The sequence below is a fragment of the Hibiscus syriacus genome, unplaced genomic scaffold (assembly GCF_006381635.1).
Source record: "Hibiscus syriacus cultivar Baekdansim isolate YM2019G1 unplaced genomic scaffold, ASM638163v2 tig00005939_pilon, whole genome shotgun sequence".
Classification (NCBI taxonomy): domain Eukaryota; kingdom Viridiplantae; phylum Streptophyta; class Magnoliopsida; order Malvales; family Malvaceae; genus Hibiscus; species Hibiscus syriacus.
In genome coordinates this window covers 1,046,993-1,066,197 of record NW_024062073.1, presented here as the reverse complement: position 1 = coordinate 1,066,197, position 19,205 = coordinate 1,046,993, and the positions used below count along the sequence as shown (strand labels likewise).

General features: G+C 37.0%; 1 protein-coding gene across 1 annotated transcript in view; it reads left to right on the top strand.

Moving 5' to 3' along the window:
* Window positions 1–15,719, top strand: part of LOC120200374 (DNA-directed RNA polymerase I subunit 1-like) — a 54,397-nt gene extending 38,678 nt beyond the window's left edge. The window contains 8 exon segments of the mRNA XM_039201247.1: window positions 6,718–6,920; window positions 7,439–7,637; window positions 7,724–7,971; window positions 8,766–8,906; window positions 14,047–14,321; window positions 14,324–14,805; window positions 15,134–15,660; window positions 15,662–15,719. Coding sequence (XP_039057178.1) covers window positions 6,718–6,920; window positions 7,439–7,637; window positions 7,724–7,971; window positions 8,766–8,906; window positions 14,047–14,321; window positions 14,324–14,805; window positions 15,134–15,660; window positions 15,662–15,719 — 2,133 coding nt within the window.
* The last annotated feature ends 3,486 nt before the right edge of the window (window positions 15,720–19,205 follow it).

Below are 19,205 nucleotides of genomic sequence, written 5' to 3'. Positions count from 1 at the left end.
ACCTCATCAGTTTGTTCTTGAAGTTATTCGTCGACTTTCCCAACATTAACTCAAAGAAAGGAGCTGGAAAAGAATCGTGAAACATATATGATATTTCTTCTTCTAACAAAGGAGGTTGAACTTGTGCTGCCACTCCTCTCCATCTTAGGGCATATTCTTTAAAGCTCTCAGTAGCTTTCATTCTTATCCTTTGAAGGTCATGACGTTGTGGGGCTAAGCCTTTAACATATTGATATTATCCCAGAAAAGCATCAGCTAGGTTGACCCATGTCTTGATCTGTTCTTTGTTCAAACGGTTATACCATACTATAGCTGGCCCAGCAAGACTATCATGGAAGTAATGAATTAACATATTGTCATTATTTAGGTACCCTTCCATCTTTCTACAAAACATCTTTAGATGAATTATGGGACAACTAGTGCCATCATATTTCTCAAAATTAGGCACCCTAAATTCATGTGGGATGACCAAATCAGGGACCAAACTAAGTTCTCTAGCTTCTAACTCCTTGTGAGGGGCATTAACAGTCTTCATATCTTCAATGGCATCATTCAACCACCTGAATTTATCTTCAAATTGTTCAAAATTGATGAGGCTCGTCCCTAGGTCTGAGTTAGACGCTCCAGGGCAAATTATCACTCTTGATGTACCAGTCTGATGAGATTGATTTCCTTTATCCTCTATTTTCTCTTTACTAGCAGCCTGTGGTACCAGCACCTGGATCATTTGATTCGATACGCCTTGAAAAGAACCCGATGCTTGATTCCCTGTATCTTGTTGTGACCCGACTAACTTCTCTTGCAACTGATCTTGTGATCCCTTATGAGATTGCTCCATTGTTTCCATTTGCTTGTTCATGATGATGAGGAAGTAGTATGAATGAATGATCTTGTTATTACTGTCACATAACCTTCCATAAATTATTTATGTGTTTTATAATTAATGCATGTAAAATGCTTAAATAATACATGTAATGCAAATGCCAGATGCAAATACAAAAGGTGTCATTCCAGAGTGACCATCTTAAAACAACTTTCATTGAACACAAAGGTTTCGGTTCATCAAACAAACTTTACATATAACGGACAACTTTCACTCCGAACTTTTCTATCTCCTTCAAAAGCCAATTTAATTTCCACTCATGCTCGGGGGTTGAGTTGTCAATCTGCTTAATTCTCTTGCAAAGCCAGCTAAATCAACCCATTTCTGAGCCACATTGCTTGCTTGGGTCATAACTTCTTTCATGACTTTGTCCCTTTCTCTATCTTGAGTGCTGATTCTCGGAGCTGTAGACACTGTTGTTGAATCTTCCTTGTAAGAAAGTCATTGTGGTTATTAAGCTCTTGCATAAGATCACTATAATCATCCACAATCTTTATCAATTTCTTGTTCTTGGCTCTAACGGCTTCTAGCTCAGCGTCATTCTCCCTCTTATGGCGCTGATATGAGATTTCCATATTAGCAATGGATCTGTTCAACGTCTGAATTTCGGCTTGATATTTTCCCAAATTATCAACAACTATATTGCGTCTTATTTCTGCAATATGTAAATCATGAGAAAACTTCTCGGCTCGACCCTCGTGTACCTTACAATTCCTTCTCCACTGTTCAGCGTCATTCCTCAGTTTAGCGACTCCTGTTATCCACTCATCTAGTACATTTCCCATACCAGCAAATTTAAAAGCCTGATTGATCCTTTGAAAATCATCTCGCATGGCTTCCATCTCTCTGCTCAATTTATCATTTTCACTTCTTAAATGACGAATCAGAGCTTCGTATTTTGGCAAACAATTTCCTTCCTGGATTTCCTTACTGATACCCTTACCTTTGGTCACTGTTGGTTCAAACTCAACAGGATAATCTGTTTTCAAACTGGGTTGTCCTTTCAATTTAAACTCCAATACTCCATGATCTAGAAGAAGTTGGACTCGACGTTTGAAGGTAGAACAATTCTCAATAGAATGTCCTTGAACTCCAGCATGATATTCACAACGAACGTTGACGTCATACCAACTTGGATATGGAGGTTGCAAAGGTTTTACATAATGCGGTGCCACTTCTCGGGCTTCTAACAGTTCATCATACAATTCCTTATATGATATTGGGATGGAATCACAATGAGAGCCACCTCTCAACTTGGGTTGAATTGGAGTTTCCATTTTTATTTCCCTTGATGTTGGAAGTAAACTATCAAACACCAACGAGTTCTGATTGCATGGCTTCTTTTCATCCTTCTGAACTTCTATAGTTGCCACTATTTCCTTGGCATTTCCAAAAAACTTGTTGATACGAATAATGATTGTGCGTGGTTTCTCATTTTGGCTAGAATCAGCAAGTTCTAAAGTAGTCCCTTGCGTATCTGACACCTCGAGATTGTTTTCATTGAGTTCTTTCTTTTCTTTGGTAGAAGTCTCTCTTATTTTGGATAAAATATCTATTCTATCCATCATCTTGGACATTTGCTCTTTTATCTCTCTTATCTCATTGTGTTCTTCATCAGACATATGATCTTTATGTGCGCAACTCTCTATTATTTTCGAAGCTTTCTCAGGATGCCATTTCTCGACTATGTTATAGTCTGTTTGATCACGAAACCCCTTGTTCGTCATGAAAACCTTTTACTATGATGAACACTCACAAATCAACACCTTTTGAATATGTCATGATCATGTAATTCGGACAAAGAGGAAAAAAAAAACAAAAAAAAAAACAAAAAAAACAACATAGAAACAAGTTAGTACAAATGAGATAACAAGATGACAACAAGCAACAATAGCAAAATAAATAAATTAATGCTAATAAGAATGCAAATGCAAATGCAAATCCACAAGGTGTTAATTCCAAAGTGAACCATAGAACAACCTTCATTTAGACAACAAGAATTCAGTACACCATGTAGTCAAAATATAAATGTGATTCTTCATTTCTTCATTTCCTTGAGCCGTACTCTTCATGGAATCTAATATTGCACCTAAAGTTGTCGGCGTACTTTATCACCTTTGATGATAGCTCCTTAAATTGAATCTTGAGGTCTCTATTTTTACTTTCAATACGAAGTAGTCTCATGTCTTTGTGAAGGGTCTTCTTGTCTTTGGTGTAACTATATCTATCTTCTGAGGGTATCTTGGCCTTCACTCTTTTAAAGGAAGTCTTCAATCAGCTTCAGATTTCTTCATTCATCGGATGTCCTTCTTCATGGATCATCTGAATATCTTTAAACCTCCTGATTTTGACTTCATGGTTAAGAATTTTTTGTTTCAGTATGACCAGCCTTCTTATTAGTCAATCACTTGCGAATTAACACCTTGTGATGACATGAAGATGCGAATGCAATAAAATCAAAATAAATAGACATAGAAAAAAATGGGTTAGCACACATAATATCAACACAAGATAATAAATATCATAATCATTAAATAAAACCTACCCTTACATGTTGGCTACCCAATCATGTTTTAGTAGATCCTACCCAACAAGATATCTACCCCCATGTAAGTTCGGGCTCTATGTTCACTATATGCTGGGTTCGATTCTAAAGTAATAGGTTCTCGAATTGTCCTTGTCGGTGCCCCCTTGGCTACCGAACCCTCAATCCTAGCCCATCACAGGCTTTAGGGGATCGAGTTCAATTTCGAGGGAACACACCTCCTTATGTCCATGCGGAGGTGATTACCATCACGAGAACCATAAGGCGTGAGCTCCAGGAGCGATCCACTATCCCTGCGGAGGTGAAAACCACACGAGGGCATAGTCTCTCACCCTACTTAAATAGGACAGAGCGGGGTTTTAGCTCATGTTATGATAATGCAGCTGTGCAGTGTGTGAGGAAAAGCGAAAAAACAAACAATAAAAACACTCAAAATTTCCTAAATTCACACAATTAATCTGAAATCATTAACAAACAAATTAGTACAACTATTTAATTGTCAATCAAATTAAATTAAAGAAATCAAAATACAAACAAAATTATTAAAAACCAAACAAGGGATCAAAAACAAATTAAAACGAATTTGTAATTTTCAATTGCAAAGACAATTAATTAATTGACTATCGGCCTGACTCTCTAAAAAAAGTCCCCAGCAGAGTCGCCAAGCTGTCGAAACGATTTTTTCTTAAAAGTGAAAAAAGGTGAGATTTTAAAAAAACCACATTAATTATTAATTATCTTTTTAATTAAAAACAAAGTGATTTAAAAGACCTCTTGTTTCGAAAATTTTGAATTTCCTTTACGATTGAAAAATACGGTTCGAAGAGTCGCCACCAATCTTTGATTAGGGTGTGATTGGGCACCCAAAAATGCTTTGTCATTTTAAATAAAAATTAATTTTAATTAAAACAACAACTTGAGGTCTGCGTTACCAAAATTCGAGTTCGGGAGTCGGTTACGTGTGGGGAAGGATTAGCACCCCCACAACGCCCTAAATCGGTACCTAGTCGATTAATTAACGTCTTTGCAATGAACTTTACAAATTCAAATTTATTTTGATTTTTGATCCCATAAAATAAAAATGTAAATTTAAAACATTCAAAAACACTCAAACAAATTAAATTAAAATTACCAAGTCATTTTAGAAAGATAAAGAATGTTCGATTATTTACAAATATCGAGACCAGATCTTAAAGATATAACAACCTTTTCTCGATATATTTAAATAAGCGAACATTTCTTTTCTCTCGTTCCCAATTTTAGGTGACGAATCAATTTTTTTGATTTCATTTTCGAGATACACTTTTAATTTAAAATCGTCAAAACGGCCCTCTAATCAGTTAAGACAGGCCACTCAAGACAATTTTAAATTAAAAGGGTATTACCCTTAGTCCGATATATAATAGGTCGAGTTATGCACGTGAGGGTATCATAAGTTGTGAGAAAATAATGTCATGTAATCTTGGAAGTGAGACAATGCATACTCAAACGTACATAAACATGCAAATATGCAAGAACAAATATTACAGCTAGTTTGAAAAATCCCTATACATATCTCAGAAAAAATGAGTTAGCAATAAATCTACATAATTTATACTAATAAAATAATAAAAAGATTGAAAAAGGGAGAAAATGCATTATATACGAACTACCATAATAAAATAATTAAATAAAGTTTTAAAAAAGGTCTAGTACGTATATACATGTAACTATACATTAAAAATTATGCACAAGATATATGCTAATATACTAATGCACATATATATATAATCTATATATATATATATATATATATATGTATACACTAATGCACGTATAAAAACAGCCTAATATGTATGCTAGTACACTGATGGATTAAATACAATTTAACCCAACTTCAAATACTGTAACCAGAATAAACCCCAAACATGTATAGGATTAAATGGAAATAATTCAAAATAGCAAACCAATATAAACAAAAAAAATTAATTAGACTACAAACAGGGACTAAAGTAAAACGCTGTAAAATATGAAGATAAAATTAAAAGTTCAGGAAACATGGATTTTGAGGACTAAAATGAACTAAATCGGAAACATGCGTGGCTACCTAGAAAATAAACTCAATCTCATAAAAATGAAATACACTGTACCCCAATTAAACTATGTCGTTTCATAAAAAAAACTAAATATTAAATTAAGCTCTAACCTATAACTAAACCCCCACCTCTGCTAACTTTAACCCCCAGTGCCGTTTACCTCTTTCTCTCCTCTACTTCTCTTCTATTCGACAGAACAGCTGCCATGGCTACCTTCACGCTCTCTAATGACCACAAAATTCTACAAACCCAAACACTCCTAATCGAGGAATTATAAGAGCGTTACCTTTGACTGTTGAAGACGTTCCCTCCTTCCCACGAAAGCACGAAAGCTGTTACTGCAAAGACAGGTGAGGTTTCTCCGGATTCTCTTTTCTGTTTGAATTCCTTTAAATTCTTATCTTTTTATTCGGAGCTTTGCTATTACTGTTTGGGATTGTTTATTTTCGTTGACGATTTCTATTGGGATAATAGGTTTTTTATTTTTTCATTTTGAATGGATGTAAAAACGAAAGAAACATGCTTATGGAAGCATTGGGAAAAAAAAACTTAAGATTTCAAATTCTAGCCTTGTATATTCCGTGTAAAAATGAGAACGATTACACTATTTTTTTGTTACAATGAATCCCCTCAAAAATGCAATGCCCCTCTGTTCTGTGCTCTTGTCTTTTTTTTTTTTTTTGGTTAATCCCTGGTAGCCCCCCCTCTTGATGGTGATAACTCCCCTCTTTTATTTTCTGCATGTAACCCCTTTAAACTGACCATTTTCAGTTTTTTTTTTTAATTCCCCCAATCATGCTCCTCTTTGTTAACTGCCTTTTCACCCTTGTTAACTCCTTCTAACCATTTTGTTTCCAGCTTCAAGTAGGCTGGTTTGCTCTGCTGAGGAACATTGGACTTGAATTGGGCCTTTAACGGATTTGGGGTCGGGTTTAGCGATCTAACCCCGGACAAAAACGAGCATCTACAGCCACATTTGGATCCTAGGACCTTCATATTGTTTCCGGCTTTTAATTATGTTTTTCGGTTGTGAAGACTTTAGAATTTCTGGCTGATGTTAAAGTTTTTGGTGATTATATAGGAATTCATTATGGATAAGGTGTCCAAAGATAATTGTTGTAAAGCAAACGAAGTGTAACCTCATTCTATTGTCAAAACAGGACAGCAAAGAGAACTTGTTGGTTGACTGACTATTTGCATTATGCTCCAAACAGGTTAATTTTCAGCAAATTTCATCTTTCCTTGGCCAACAAGAATTAGAAGGGAAGCGAGTACCGCGGATGGTTTCTGGTAAAACGTTGCCCTGTTTCCATTCGTGGGATTGGGCAGCTAGAGCTGGTGGTTTCATCAGTGATCGTTTCCTTAGTGGTCTTCGGCCGCAAGAATATTATTTCCATTGTATGGCTGGGCGTGAAGGGTAATCTAAACTTATTCTTCAATGTATCTTTGTTTCTTTTAGTGGGATTAATGCTTTCTCTTTTCTTTAAACTAATATTGAAATTTTACTAAAAAAGTTAATTTGTGCTTGTTATGATGATATGTTTCATGTGAAGTGAAGGTGGCACAGGAATATATTTATCTTATGTCATTAGAAGTCTTACCTTGGTTGGAAACTGGCTTTTAATAATTTTGGCAAGTTCTTTATTGACCTAGTGTAACATCTATTTAAGAGACCAATTTGGAGTAAATAAACAAACTTCTACAGGATTTAAAATTCTCTTTAGCATGTTTAAGGTCTGAAATTCCGTTCCACAGGTTCCACTATCAATCTCTAAATACACAATCGTTACAATTTGGTACAATTGCTACATGGTTGAAGTTCATTTTCATAAAGTTCGGAATTTTCAATTATGCTTCATGTATGAGGATCTTCTGTTTTATTATAGAGGTTTTCTTCCTGTTATTGTGCATAACTTTTTATCTTCTATTTTACAGTCTAGTTGATACAGCTGTCAAAACATCTCGCAGTGGGTACCTTCAGAGATGCCTCATAAAGAATCTGGAGTGTTTGAAAATACGTTATGATCATACTGTTCGTGATGCTGACGGCTCAATTGTTCAATTTAACTATGGTGAAGATGGTATTGATGTCCATCAGACCAGCTTCGTTGAAAAGTTCGAAGCACTGGCATTAGTGAGAACTACTTCCTGATTTTTGTGTCCGAAGTGAACTCTAATTAAAACTAGTTTCTTAGTGTCTTTCACTCTCCTTGTTCTCAGAATCGTGATGTGATGTCAGAAAAGCTTAGTTATCAGCTTGGTGAACCTGATGATTCTGGAAAAGTATTGCCTGATGGTCTTAGAGACAAAGCTGTGCAGTTTATAAAGAACAATCGGTACATGAAGATAAAGACCAAAAACTTCTTAAAGCTATTTAATCTTAAATTTCTTTCTAGTCTTGCCCAGCCAGGAGAACCTGTTGGTGTGCTTGCTGCTCAATCGGTTGGAGAACCTTCAACACAGATGACGTAAGATTTTTTTTTTCTTTTTTTTTACTTTCAGGAAACAAAAGTGAATTGCTTTATTTGATATAGTGTAGTATAAATGACTATTATCAGTATGATAGTCAAGTGATGGCCGTGGCACTAGTGCTTGTGTTTCTGAAGTTGTTTCTGATTGATAAGATGACACTAATATGGGAAAATTTGCACCTGAGCTGATGCATGCTTGCCATCATCGCTATTTCCATAAATTTTAGGGTAAATTACATGTTTAGTACCTAAACTATCAGTTTTGGTCCGTTTTAGTACCTAAACTTTCAATTTTTTCAAACTAAACCTTTTTGTTTCATTTAGTACTCCCGTTCAAAATTTAACGTTAAGTTTTGAATTTCTTTTTTGAAAATTTAGTTATTAAAACTGACCAAAACTAATAGTGTGGGTACTCAAACGCGTTAAGTTTTTAATGGCGGGGAACTAAAATGAAACAAAAACTAAATGTTAGATATGGTTTTGAAAAAATTGAAAGTTTAGGTACTAAATGGACCAAAATAGATAGTTTATGTACTAAATGCGTAGTTCATGTTCTTCCTTAAGCAATTAAGTTTGTTCCTCTTAGAGTCCTTTGTTTAATAACACGATTTTTCTGAAGCAAACTTCTTTATATTCTTGCATGCTACGTTTTTTTGAATTTTTCCATGGCGTGAGGATATGTGCATCGAACAAGAGTTTACTTTTGTTTTTAAGGTTTAGCATGCATTATATGCTATTTGTGTATTTTCCTTCTTTTTTTTGTCTATTTCATTTGGATATTCTGTTCTTAGGCTGAATACCTTCCATCTTGCTGGGCGAGGTGAAATGAATGTTACACTGGGTATTCCACGTTTACAAGAAATCTTAATGACTGCTTCAGTTGATATCAAGACTCCAGTAATGACATGCCCTTTGCATAAGGGGAAAACAAAGTAAGTTTCCTGGCACTTGCAATTTAAGTCTCTCTTGATCATTTTTATAAATTGCTAGCAAGTTGAGCCTGCCTTGATCAATATTTATGAAGATTCCTGGGCTACTTATGAACCTACTAGGACCAGGATGCATAAGATGACTAAGACTGAGCTTCTTTTTTTTTTTGATAGGAATGTGAGGCCTCATTAAAAATCCCTCTCATGATTAACAGACCACCAAAACGGTGTTCCATAATCAGCGGAAGGGGGAAAAGAGTGCCACGATTTATTAATAAAGCATACTCGTACAACATACTTTACAGAAAACTCCTTACACACCAACAAAACAAACTGACTCTCAACACAAACAAATAAGAACCAAAACACAGACTGAAATCATCCAATCCCTTGTTTAGCCAAGGAATCTGCCTCCCAATTGCAACTTCTAGAAATGTGCCTAACAATAATCTCCCTAGCCGAAATTAAGGAAACAATCTTCCCAACCAAAGAACTAAAGAAAGGAGGAGCCGAAGTTGACAACCTAATCTAGTCCACAGCTACTCTACAATCCCTCTCATGATTACTCTCATGATTAACAGACCACCTAAACGGTGTTCCATAATCAACGGAAGGGGAAAAAGAGTGCCACGATTTATTAATAAAGCATACTCGTACAACATACTTTACAGAAAACTCCTTACACACCAACAACACAAACTGACTCCCAACACAAACAAATAAGAACCAAAACACAGACTGAAATCATCCAATCCCTTGTTTAGCCAAGGAATCTGCCTCCCAATTGCAACTTCTAGAAATGTGCCTAACAATAATCTCCCTAGCCGAAATTAAGGAAACAATCTTCCCAACCAAAGAACTAAAGAAAGGAGCTGAAGTCGACAACCTAATCCAGTCCACAGCTACTCTACAATCACTCTCAATGATCAGTCTTCCCTCCTTAGCCCAAGCTGATGCGAGAAAAAAATCAATGCCTTTTTCTATTGCTTTCAATTCTGCCAAAGGGGGAAGGAAAGGGCCAACACTAATCGAAAAAGACCCTAAGACATTACAGGTAGAGTCCTTCAAAATACCTCCAATTCCACCCACTCGCCCATCACCATTGACCGCCCCATCAACATTAAACTTAAAAAAATGAATTGGAGGAGGAAGCCAACTCTGAACAGTTTTCCTCTTAACAGCAGGACAAGGTAGCTTATCTGCAATAGTAGGATCCCCAATTAGAGAGTCGACTTGAACATTGGCATTCGGGAACTTAGCTAGATACCATTTAGCCAATCTAAATCTTGAAATGAAGAAAAGAGATGAACTGTCCAGCTTCATCTTGTCAAAAACCACCGAATTCCTAGTCTTCCAAATTTACCAGAAAACGACACCTGGGATAAATTTCTAGATTAAAGACTTCGCCCTTAAATCAGACCAAGAACTCAATAGAGCCGCCGGATCTTTAGGTAGAACTGAAGAAATATCCCAAAGTCTGAAAAAACTATTCCATAAGCTCCCTGCGACCGAACAAGAAAGAAATAGATTTTGGACTATTCTTCCTGAATCAAACATAACGGACATAATAATACCTCCAAAGCAACACCCCTTCTCTTCAACTCCGATCTGACTGCCAATTTTTGGTGAGTAACCTGCCACAAAAAAGTTTCAACTCTGGGAGGAGCGAGACTAAACCAAACCTCCTTACTCCAATCAAAAGAACCGCCAGACTTAAGGGAAAGAGTCGACCTACAGGACTTTGACCGAGAACAGACCATCACCCTTCCCCAACCACTTAAGGAATTCGTCCACTGAGTCGGACAATATGATGTTATCGAGCAGCGACATAAGTTGAATCCACTGATCTAACTCCTAATCACATAAGTTACGCCTAGATTGAATATTCCATACCCAACCATTGTTCACAAAACAACCAAACTCCGACACCTTCCCCCACTTGTTATTTGAAAGTGCAAAAATCCTTGGAAATTGATTCTTTAAAGTGTCATCGTTAACCCAAATATCATTCCAGAAAGAAACAGACTTACCATTACCAACTTGAATCTTGGCATGAGCTCTCAACCCTTCCCCCACTTCATCATTTTTCATGAAATTGTTCACAATACCTTTCCAAATCCACGAGTCCATAGGAGAAACTACTCTATCAATTGAGAGGGACAGATTACTTACATTATGCTTACTACAGATCAGTTTTTTCCATTGAGTATCTTTTTCGTTCCCAAACTTCCAGACCCATTTACCAAGCAGCGCTTTGTTTAAAAAATTCAAGTCCACAACTCCCAAACCTCCCTCTTCCAGAGGTTGACAAACATTTTTCCAGCTCAACCAGTGAATACGATTGTTTGAAATACTCTCCCCCCAGAGAAATCTGGCCATTAAAGTCTGAATCTTCTTATTCACATTAAACGGCATTTTGAACAAAGATAGGAAAAAAATCGGGAGCGAAGACAGAACTGACTTCAGCAACACCACTCTCCCTGCCATTGACAATGCCGAAGCTTTCCAACCTGAAAATTTCGAATGAAATTTATGGATGACCGGATCCCAAATAGCTTCGGAATTACTCTTAGCACCTAACGGAAGGCCTAGGTACACCGAGGGAAAAGAACCTACAACACAACCAGCCTTAGCAGCCCATTCGTTTATGATGACATGATCCAGATTAATACCATATAGATGGCTTTTTGAAAGATTTAGATGTAACCCCGTCATTATACTGAAGATCCTCAAAACTCTCCTAATATTTAATATTTGAGTAACTGAATCTCGACAAAACAGGATAAGGTCATCGGCAAACTGAAGGTGTGTTAAAATGAAGGGATCTGAACTCCCAATCAAAAACCCTTGAAAGAGACCCAAATTAGAAGCTTTGATCAACATAAGGTTCAGGAGTTCTCCAACAATATTAAACAAAAGAGGGGATAAATTGCATCCCTGTCGAAGTCCTTTAACGATGGAAAATTCCTCTGTTGGAGAGCTGTTCAACAAAACCGAGATTGAAGCCGAAGAAAGGCATAACTCTATCCATGAAACCCATCGCTCGCCAAATCCCTTGACTCTCAGTAATCTTAGAAGAATCGGCCATTCAATAGAATCATAAACCCCTTTCAACCCTTGTTTTCTCCAGAAGTGAATGCCTTCATTCGCAAGAAAGGCACAGTCTAGCAACTGTCTCCCCGGTATAAAAGCAAACTGTGAAGGGCTAACAATATCCTTAATGACTGAAACAAGTCTCTTTGATAAAACTTTAGAGATTATTTTATAAAGACTACCCACAAGACTTATGGGTCTGAAATCTTCAATGCAAGCCGGATTACTCTTCTTTGGGATCAAAGTGATGAAAGAATGGTTTAACCCCATGATCCCATCTCTTTCCCCCAAAGAAGTCATCCACGAACTTCATAATTTTCACCTTTAAAGTAGGCCAGAATTTCTTGAAGAATCCCATTGAGAAACCATCCGGCCCAGGTGATCTGAAGATCCTAATAGCTCAAGTGAATCCTAGATTAGACATGATGGGTTGTTGCTGACGTCTATCCTTATAAACCATAAATTACCTAGAAAACTGGATGCAAAAACCAAATTCAAGTTGAACTACTAAGCTGTATTTAGGTACAAGGATTAAGGAAACAAAAGATTAGATTTATCCTTCTGTCTCTTGTGTAATAATAAGAGTAAGATAGGAGAAATATTTTATATGCTATGTTTTGTTCATACAACACCAACCGTTTGATAGGCTGATTTTCTTTTAAGATCATATCTTTAAAGTGCAATCTTTAGGGTTAAAGTTGAAAACCTGTAATATTATAAAACCTATCATGAGTCGTGTGTCACGAACTCTATGAAATTAACTCTAAAACTAAGTTACGAAATATATTTGTGAATATAATTTCTAGTAAGACTCCAAGAAAGTATTTGGGACTGAAAGTTCACTTGCAAACAAAACCGTACAAGTCGACCCACTCATTTAGCATATTAATGTTCTGATTAGGTATTCACATCACAATCCTCTTCTCGGTGATACCAATATGAAATAGGATAGTTGTCCATCATCCTGTAAATCAAATTCATCCTTAATGAATTTGACTAGAGGAAATTGTTGAAAAGAAATACTCCCTGATTACTTTTTGAAAGTCAATTTTTTATACTTTGACCATAATTATTTAAAATATTTATATTTTATGAAATATATATTTAAAAACTTCTTGATTGAAGGATTTTAAAATATATTTTTCACATTTTATCAATAGTAAAAATTTTAAATAATAAGTCAGTTAATAAGTTGACAAAAAAATCAGTAAGTGACAATTTTAATTGGACCGAGGGAGTATATATTTTGATCAAGCTAAAATCGTATATATATATACACACACACACGTATACATTATTTTTTTTAGATGTGTTATTGACATTTTTAAATGTGAAGCATATTGGTAACCTACTTCCATATCCTTTATAGCTGACTTCCAAGTCCAAAACTTTGAGCAAAAGGCAATTTGACATTCACCTTCAGCTCTTGGCTGGACTAAGACATTAACTTTTATTAAATTAGTTAATTGGAATGAAGTTTGGGTCCAAATACAAGTTCTCTGAAACTCAAGTTGTAATGAAAATAAAAGCACAAATCAATGCCCCTATTCCTTTTCCTTCTTTTCCACCATTTCCTTCACAACTGCATCTTCTCGTTCCCTTCACAATTGCTGCGACTAAGGAGAAAGAACTCCGGGGGTTTTTTTATTAAATTAGTTAATTGGAATGAAGTTTGGGTCCAAATACAAGTTCTCTGAAACTCAAGTTGTAATGAAATAAAGCAAAATCAATGCCCCTATTCCTTTTCCTTCTTTTCCACCATTTCCTTCACAACTGCATCTTCTCGTTCCCTTCACAATTGCTGCGACTAAGGAGAAAGAACTCCGGGGGTTTTGACAGTATGTGTATATCTTCAATTCCCAAAATATATTGTTTCTAAATGAGGGATTGGAGATTGTACCTTTCTCCCTCCTTCCCCTTACACGAATCCAATTTTTTTCTTTTTTATTGTAGTATTTTATGGTAAGTCTGTCAGGTGCTCTTTCTGCACCGGCTGCTAAGTTTCGCAACTTTGGAGTAATAACTACTTAAATGTATTTTGCATGTACAGGGACAATGCCTTGTGTCTTGCCGATAAGATGAAGAAAATCACAGTAGCTGATATGTTAGAGAGTATGGGAGTATCTGTCACACCATTTGCTCTTGACAGTGGTGATGTTTGTAGTATCTATAAACTCAAAATGAGGCTTGGCAAACCCGATCGATATTTTAAGAACAATGATATAAAAATGAGTGATTGTCAGCACATCTTAGGGGTAGTGTTTTTGAGGGAGTTAGAGGATGCCATAGAGAACCATCTGGCTTTGCTGTCCAGAATTTGTGGCATAAAAATTTTGTGCCAGATTCACGACCGAATGCTTCAAATGAGACTGATGAAGACGTTCCTGAAAGCACTCGTGGGACTGAGAACGATGATACTGATGATGAGGAAAGAGCTGAGGATCTTGGTCTGGATGCACAAAAACAGAAACAACAAGTGACAGATGAGATGGATTATGAAGATGGTTCCGATGAGGAACAAAATGAAGGGCCAACTTTGGCTGGGTTGGAAAGTGAAATCGATATGTCCGAGGATGATAATGGAACTATTGAAAATGATGCGAATGGATCAGATAATGAAAAGGATGAGATTCCTGATGATTTGTTAAATGCAGAAAACAGATCAAAGGAGGAAAAGACCAAATCAGAACCCAAAAGAAGAAAGTTTGTTAAGAAGGAGACCGACAGGGCAATATTTAGCGAGACGAAAGGATTGCACTTTGAGGTCCATTTCAAGTTTGTAAATGAACCTCATATTTTACTGGCTCAGGTACTTCTCTTTTTCCTAGTCATTCATCGCAGCATTGTTTCATGCGTATATAATTGTGTTAAGACCACAACCCCCTGCCCCTTAGTTTTCTTTTTATGAAATAAATCGAAATTTTAACCTCTTCTAGAAAATATACTGATTCTGGTTAAATATTATCTTCTCGTGCATTCTATTTTCTATCCTTTCACGAATTTACCTCTGGATAGATGTTAAGTTCACGTTTAAATTCGAAAACGAGATAGTTTCTGAGAGTACCATTGCTTATGAAAAGTTTTATATTAGTTTAATTAATGCACACTTTTGGGTCTTCTGGTATAATTTTCTGCAGATAGCTGAGAAAACTGCAAAGAAGGTTTACATCCAGAGGATCGGAAAGATCGACCAATGTCAAGTGACAGACTGTAGCGAGAATCAAGTGTTTTACTACGGTGAAGATCCGAAACGGAGGAAGAGTATGTCCGACAAGGGAAACATACCAGCTCTTCACACAGCCGGAGTTGATTTCGGTGCTCTTTGGAAGATGGAAGATCACCTTGATGTTAGGTATTTATATTCCAATAACATCCATGCAATGCTCAATACAGATGGAGTGGAAGCTGCCAGAGAAACCATAATCAGCGAGATCAGTAACGTTTTCACATCTTACGGGATAGCCGTGAATATCCGCCACCTCACGCTTATCGCTGATTTTATGACCCATTCCGGAAGGTATCGACCTATGAGCCGACTCGGTGGTATAGCGGAATCTATATCACCTTTCAGCAAGATGACTTTTGAGACGGCCTCGAGATTTATCGTCGAGGCAGCAAGACACGGGCTGATGGACAACTTGGAGACACCATCCTCCAGAATATGCACTACCTGTGAAAATGGGCACTGGATCCTTTGGTTTGATGCAGAAAGTGGACATCTGATGTATTTTATTGATTCATTCACTGATTCCTATCCCGACTCAGTGAGCTGTTTATTACACTTGTGAGTGTAAGAGGATTTTGTTACGTACCAAAAATTAAATTTCTGGTTACTAGAGACCTAAATTTTGAAGAAACGAATCAATTATTTATAAATTTTATTTTTTTGATTTATTTTTAATAATGGGTAAATTATAAATTTCATCATTGGACTTTATTTTCTCTTCTATTTTCCTCACTGAATTTAATATATTAGGTTTTATGGTTATTGAATTTTACTCTCTAGCTTCGAAACCATAGACACTAGTATCTTCCTTCATGGCTCTGACTTCTCTTTCTAGCTGTTTCCATTTCTCTTCTAGCGGATTGTTTTGGTCCTTCTTGGCTTCTTCATTAAGGTCCAGAACTTGATGATATTGATGTTCTTCCTGATATGAACTAGATCCAGATTGTACGTCAACAAAAGCACCGCCTGGATTAATGTGCACCTTCCCGACATGAACAGGGGTCACTTGAATGTTCTGAGATTGTTCTGGGGTGAACCCTGGAGGATAAAGTGGGTCTTCAGTTACAGCTCCTGGTACAGGACTTTTCCCATGTTCCGGATTTCTTCATTCCAAAATACTCGCAAACTTGGAAAACATCTCCTTTTGCGCATTTAGCATGTCTTCTTGCATTTTCTTGATATTATCTTGTAACTCCAATTGAGCCTTCTCAATTTGGGCAAGTTTGTCCTCCATAACTTTCTTTCTGGTTCTGTAGGTATGCTTAGGATTTTCCAGTATTACTCTGTCACAGAGTCATTTTGTTATCTATGATATTTATTAATGAATATGAAATATATGATTATGAATGAATAAAATGCGATGCAAAAATTTAAATGTATTAAAAATGCATATGCAAAATGCAGGGTGTTGATCCTGGAACGACTCCTTAGAACAATTCTTTATATTAGAACGACGTTCAATTATAAAGTTGAAACATATCACAAATAAATCTGCACCATCTCTCCTATTTGCTATACATGTGCTAGCAACTTCACGATTTTCTGGTTTTCTTCAGCCTCGGGATCCAGTTCTTCAGTCACATCAACAGCTTCCTCAGATAAAATGACCAAATATTGAGCTATTCTCTGCGCGTGTCCTAGGTAACAAGCAATAAGGTCCTCTCTTTGCTTAACTCTCGCCTGAGCTCGCTCCCATCGAAAACGCCACTGTATATCCCCTCATAAGGAACTATCGATAGCTCACTTGCTTGCCTTTAAAAATCTTGAACCATGGCTTCAAGCTTACTCACTTGTTTTTTAAATTCTCAACTTCCCCACGGCTTGAGCTACCTTCCATGTTTCTGTATTGTCGTAATGTAGTCTCTAAACTTGAAATCCTCCCCTTTAACTTCTCATTCTGAGCTTGACTCTCTTGTAACTGCTGCTCTAAATGCTCTCAAGAATCCTTTTCCTTCGATAAAATCTTAACTTGGTGTCTGCTTTGCTTGAGCTCTTCTTGACTCTCTCCAGCTACTCTTTTGATGCTCGCCACCTCTTGCCTCAATTCGACAGACTTACTCGAGCTAGAACCTGCCTGAGCTTTTAGCATTCGCTGATAAGTTGACCGAAGATCGTCAAAATCTAGCCGAAGTTGCTTATCTACTTTTTTAATTCGATCTGCTCCACTCTTCTGAATGTCAATCTCCAATCCCTTTTGATACACTTCATCTTCTAGCTTCTGTAAAGTCATTCTCCATTGTCTCCGTTCTGCTTCGAAATTGCGCTTAGCTAACTCTAATAGAGACGACACCACTCTCAACTGTTCCTCCACCGGCTGAATATTTTCAGGATTCACTATCGGGATATTGTCATTTACTCGACCACTTCTCCACTGCTCGTACTCTTGAGATAACTCGAGATCATAAGTGAACAGATTCACACGACGAGTTTGCTTCCAGGCCTCAGCAACCCCTTTAACTTTACCCTTATACTGATCTCCTTTAAATGCAAAATCTGACCCTACCAAGTCCCATGTGGCTGGAATGAACTGCCTTGACCCATATTGTCTGGAAACTAGTAGTGGTGCATACCAACCAGAACCCCATATACCTGGTAAAGGAACCCAATCTCACTCTCCACATCAGTAAAGTATAGCCGAAAAGACATTCCACGAAGCTCGCCACAAAATATCACCATCTCTTATATCCTTGAAGATGACCATCCATTTTTCTTCGGTGAAGCCCCCATGCCATTCGTTAGAAAGAAAATCCTTCAAAGGCAAAAACCCCTCTAGAAACACTCATCCTGGTGCCCTTTCAACATGTTTGAAATGACTCAGAATCTACACTAGCAGCAAAGGCGCACATCCTATAAAGCGTCTTTCTCCTTCGCTCTTACATGAACTCAAAGACCGAAACGTCTCAGCTAGAATGGCTGGAACAGGATCCACGCGCTTGTCTAATCTTTCAAACAGGTCAACGACTGATACGTCTACATATCCTAGCACCTTTGGAAAAATAACGAGCCCATAAATCCCTAAAGCAAACAAGTCAAGCTTCTTTCTCTTATCAGGGTGATAAGCAATTACTTCTTTCAGAGCAGCCCAAGAGATGCACTCACTGTCTCCCTTCTTCTTAATGTTTCTGACTACCCAATCTTCACTCATTCCGGTCATCAGTAGTAATTTCTTCTTAAACGAAGGAGTGACTGACAGCTTGGTATATATTATATCTATCTGGGACCTCGGACAACGGACCAAAGCTTGATACTCCTCTATTGTTGGTGTTAGATCCACTCTACCAAATATGAAACAGATATAAGCCAGATTCTAAAACTGCGCTAATGCTCTAAACAGATTTCGGTCAATAGGAATATCCAAGAGATAAGAAATATCGCCATACAACTGATAAAATCTCTCCTTATCGGCTGCTTCCCATCTTCTCCATATCTCTTAGCTCACTCAGATCATTCTGACGTACGTTGATGTGAGTGTAACCAAATAACTCCGACACATATCCAGGCATCACGCTGTCACCATTAGTCAATTGAGACTGTTCCGACCACCTCAGAACATCCGCATTATCCTCAACCTCTTTCTAAACAGTTCGTTCCATATTACTGGCCTTCTATATAGACATCGATCCCAAATCAACACCATGTAATGGACATTGCAATGCAAAACAGAAAAGAAATAAAGCAAAGACAACAAAAGATCAGTTAGTAAACATAAAGCAATTAAGTCGGGATAATAATTTGTTAAAGAATCCTACCCACATGTTGGCTACCCAATCATGCTTTATCAGATCCTACCCAACATGATATCTACCCCCATGCTTTGTTATTCACAAAAAGAATTCCTAACCACATGATATCTAATTCGTATGCTTGTTCGAGAAAAATAAACCTAACCGCATGATATCTAGTTTGCAAGCTTTTATTCAAAAAACGAAAATAAATGACTCAAAAAAAAAGCTTTTCCTTGTGTACTCTCCTCACGGGATTCT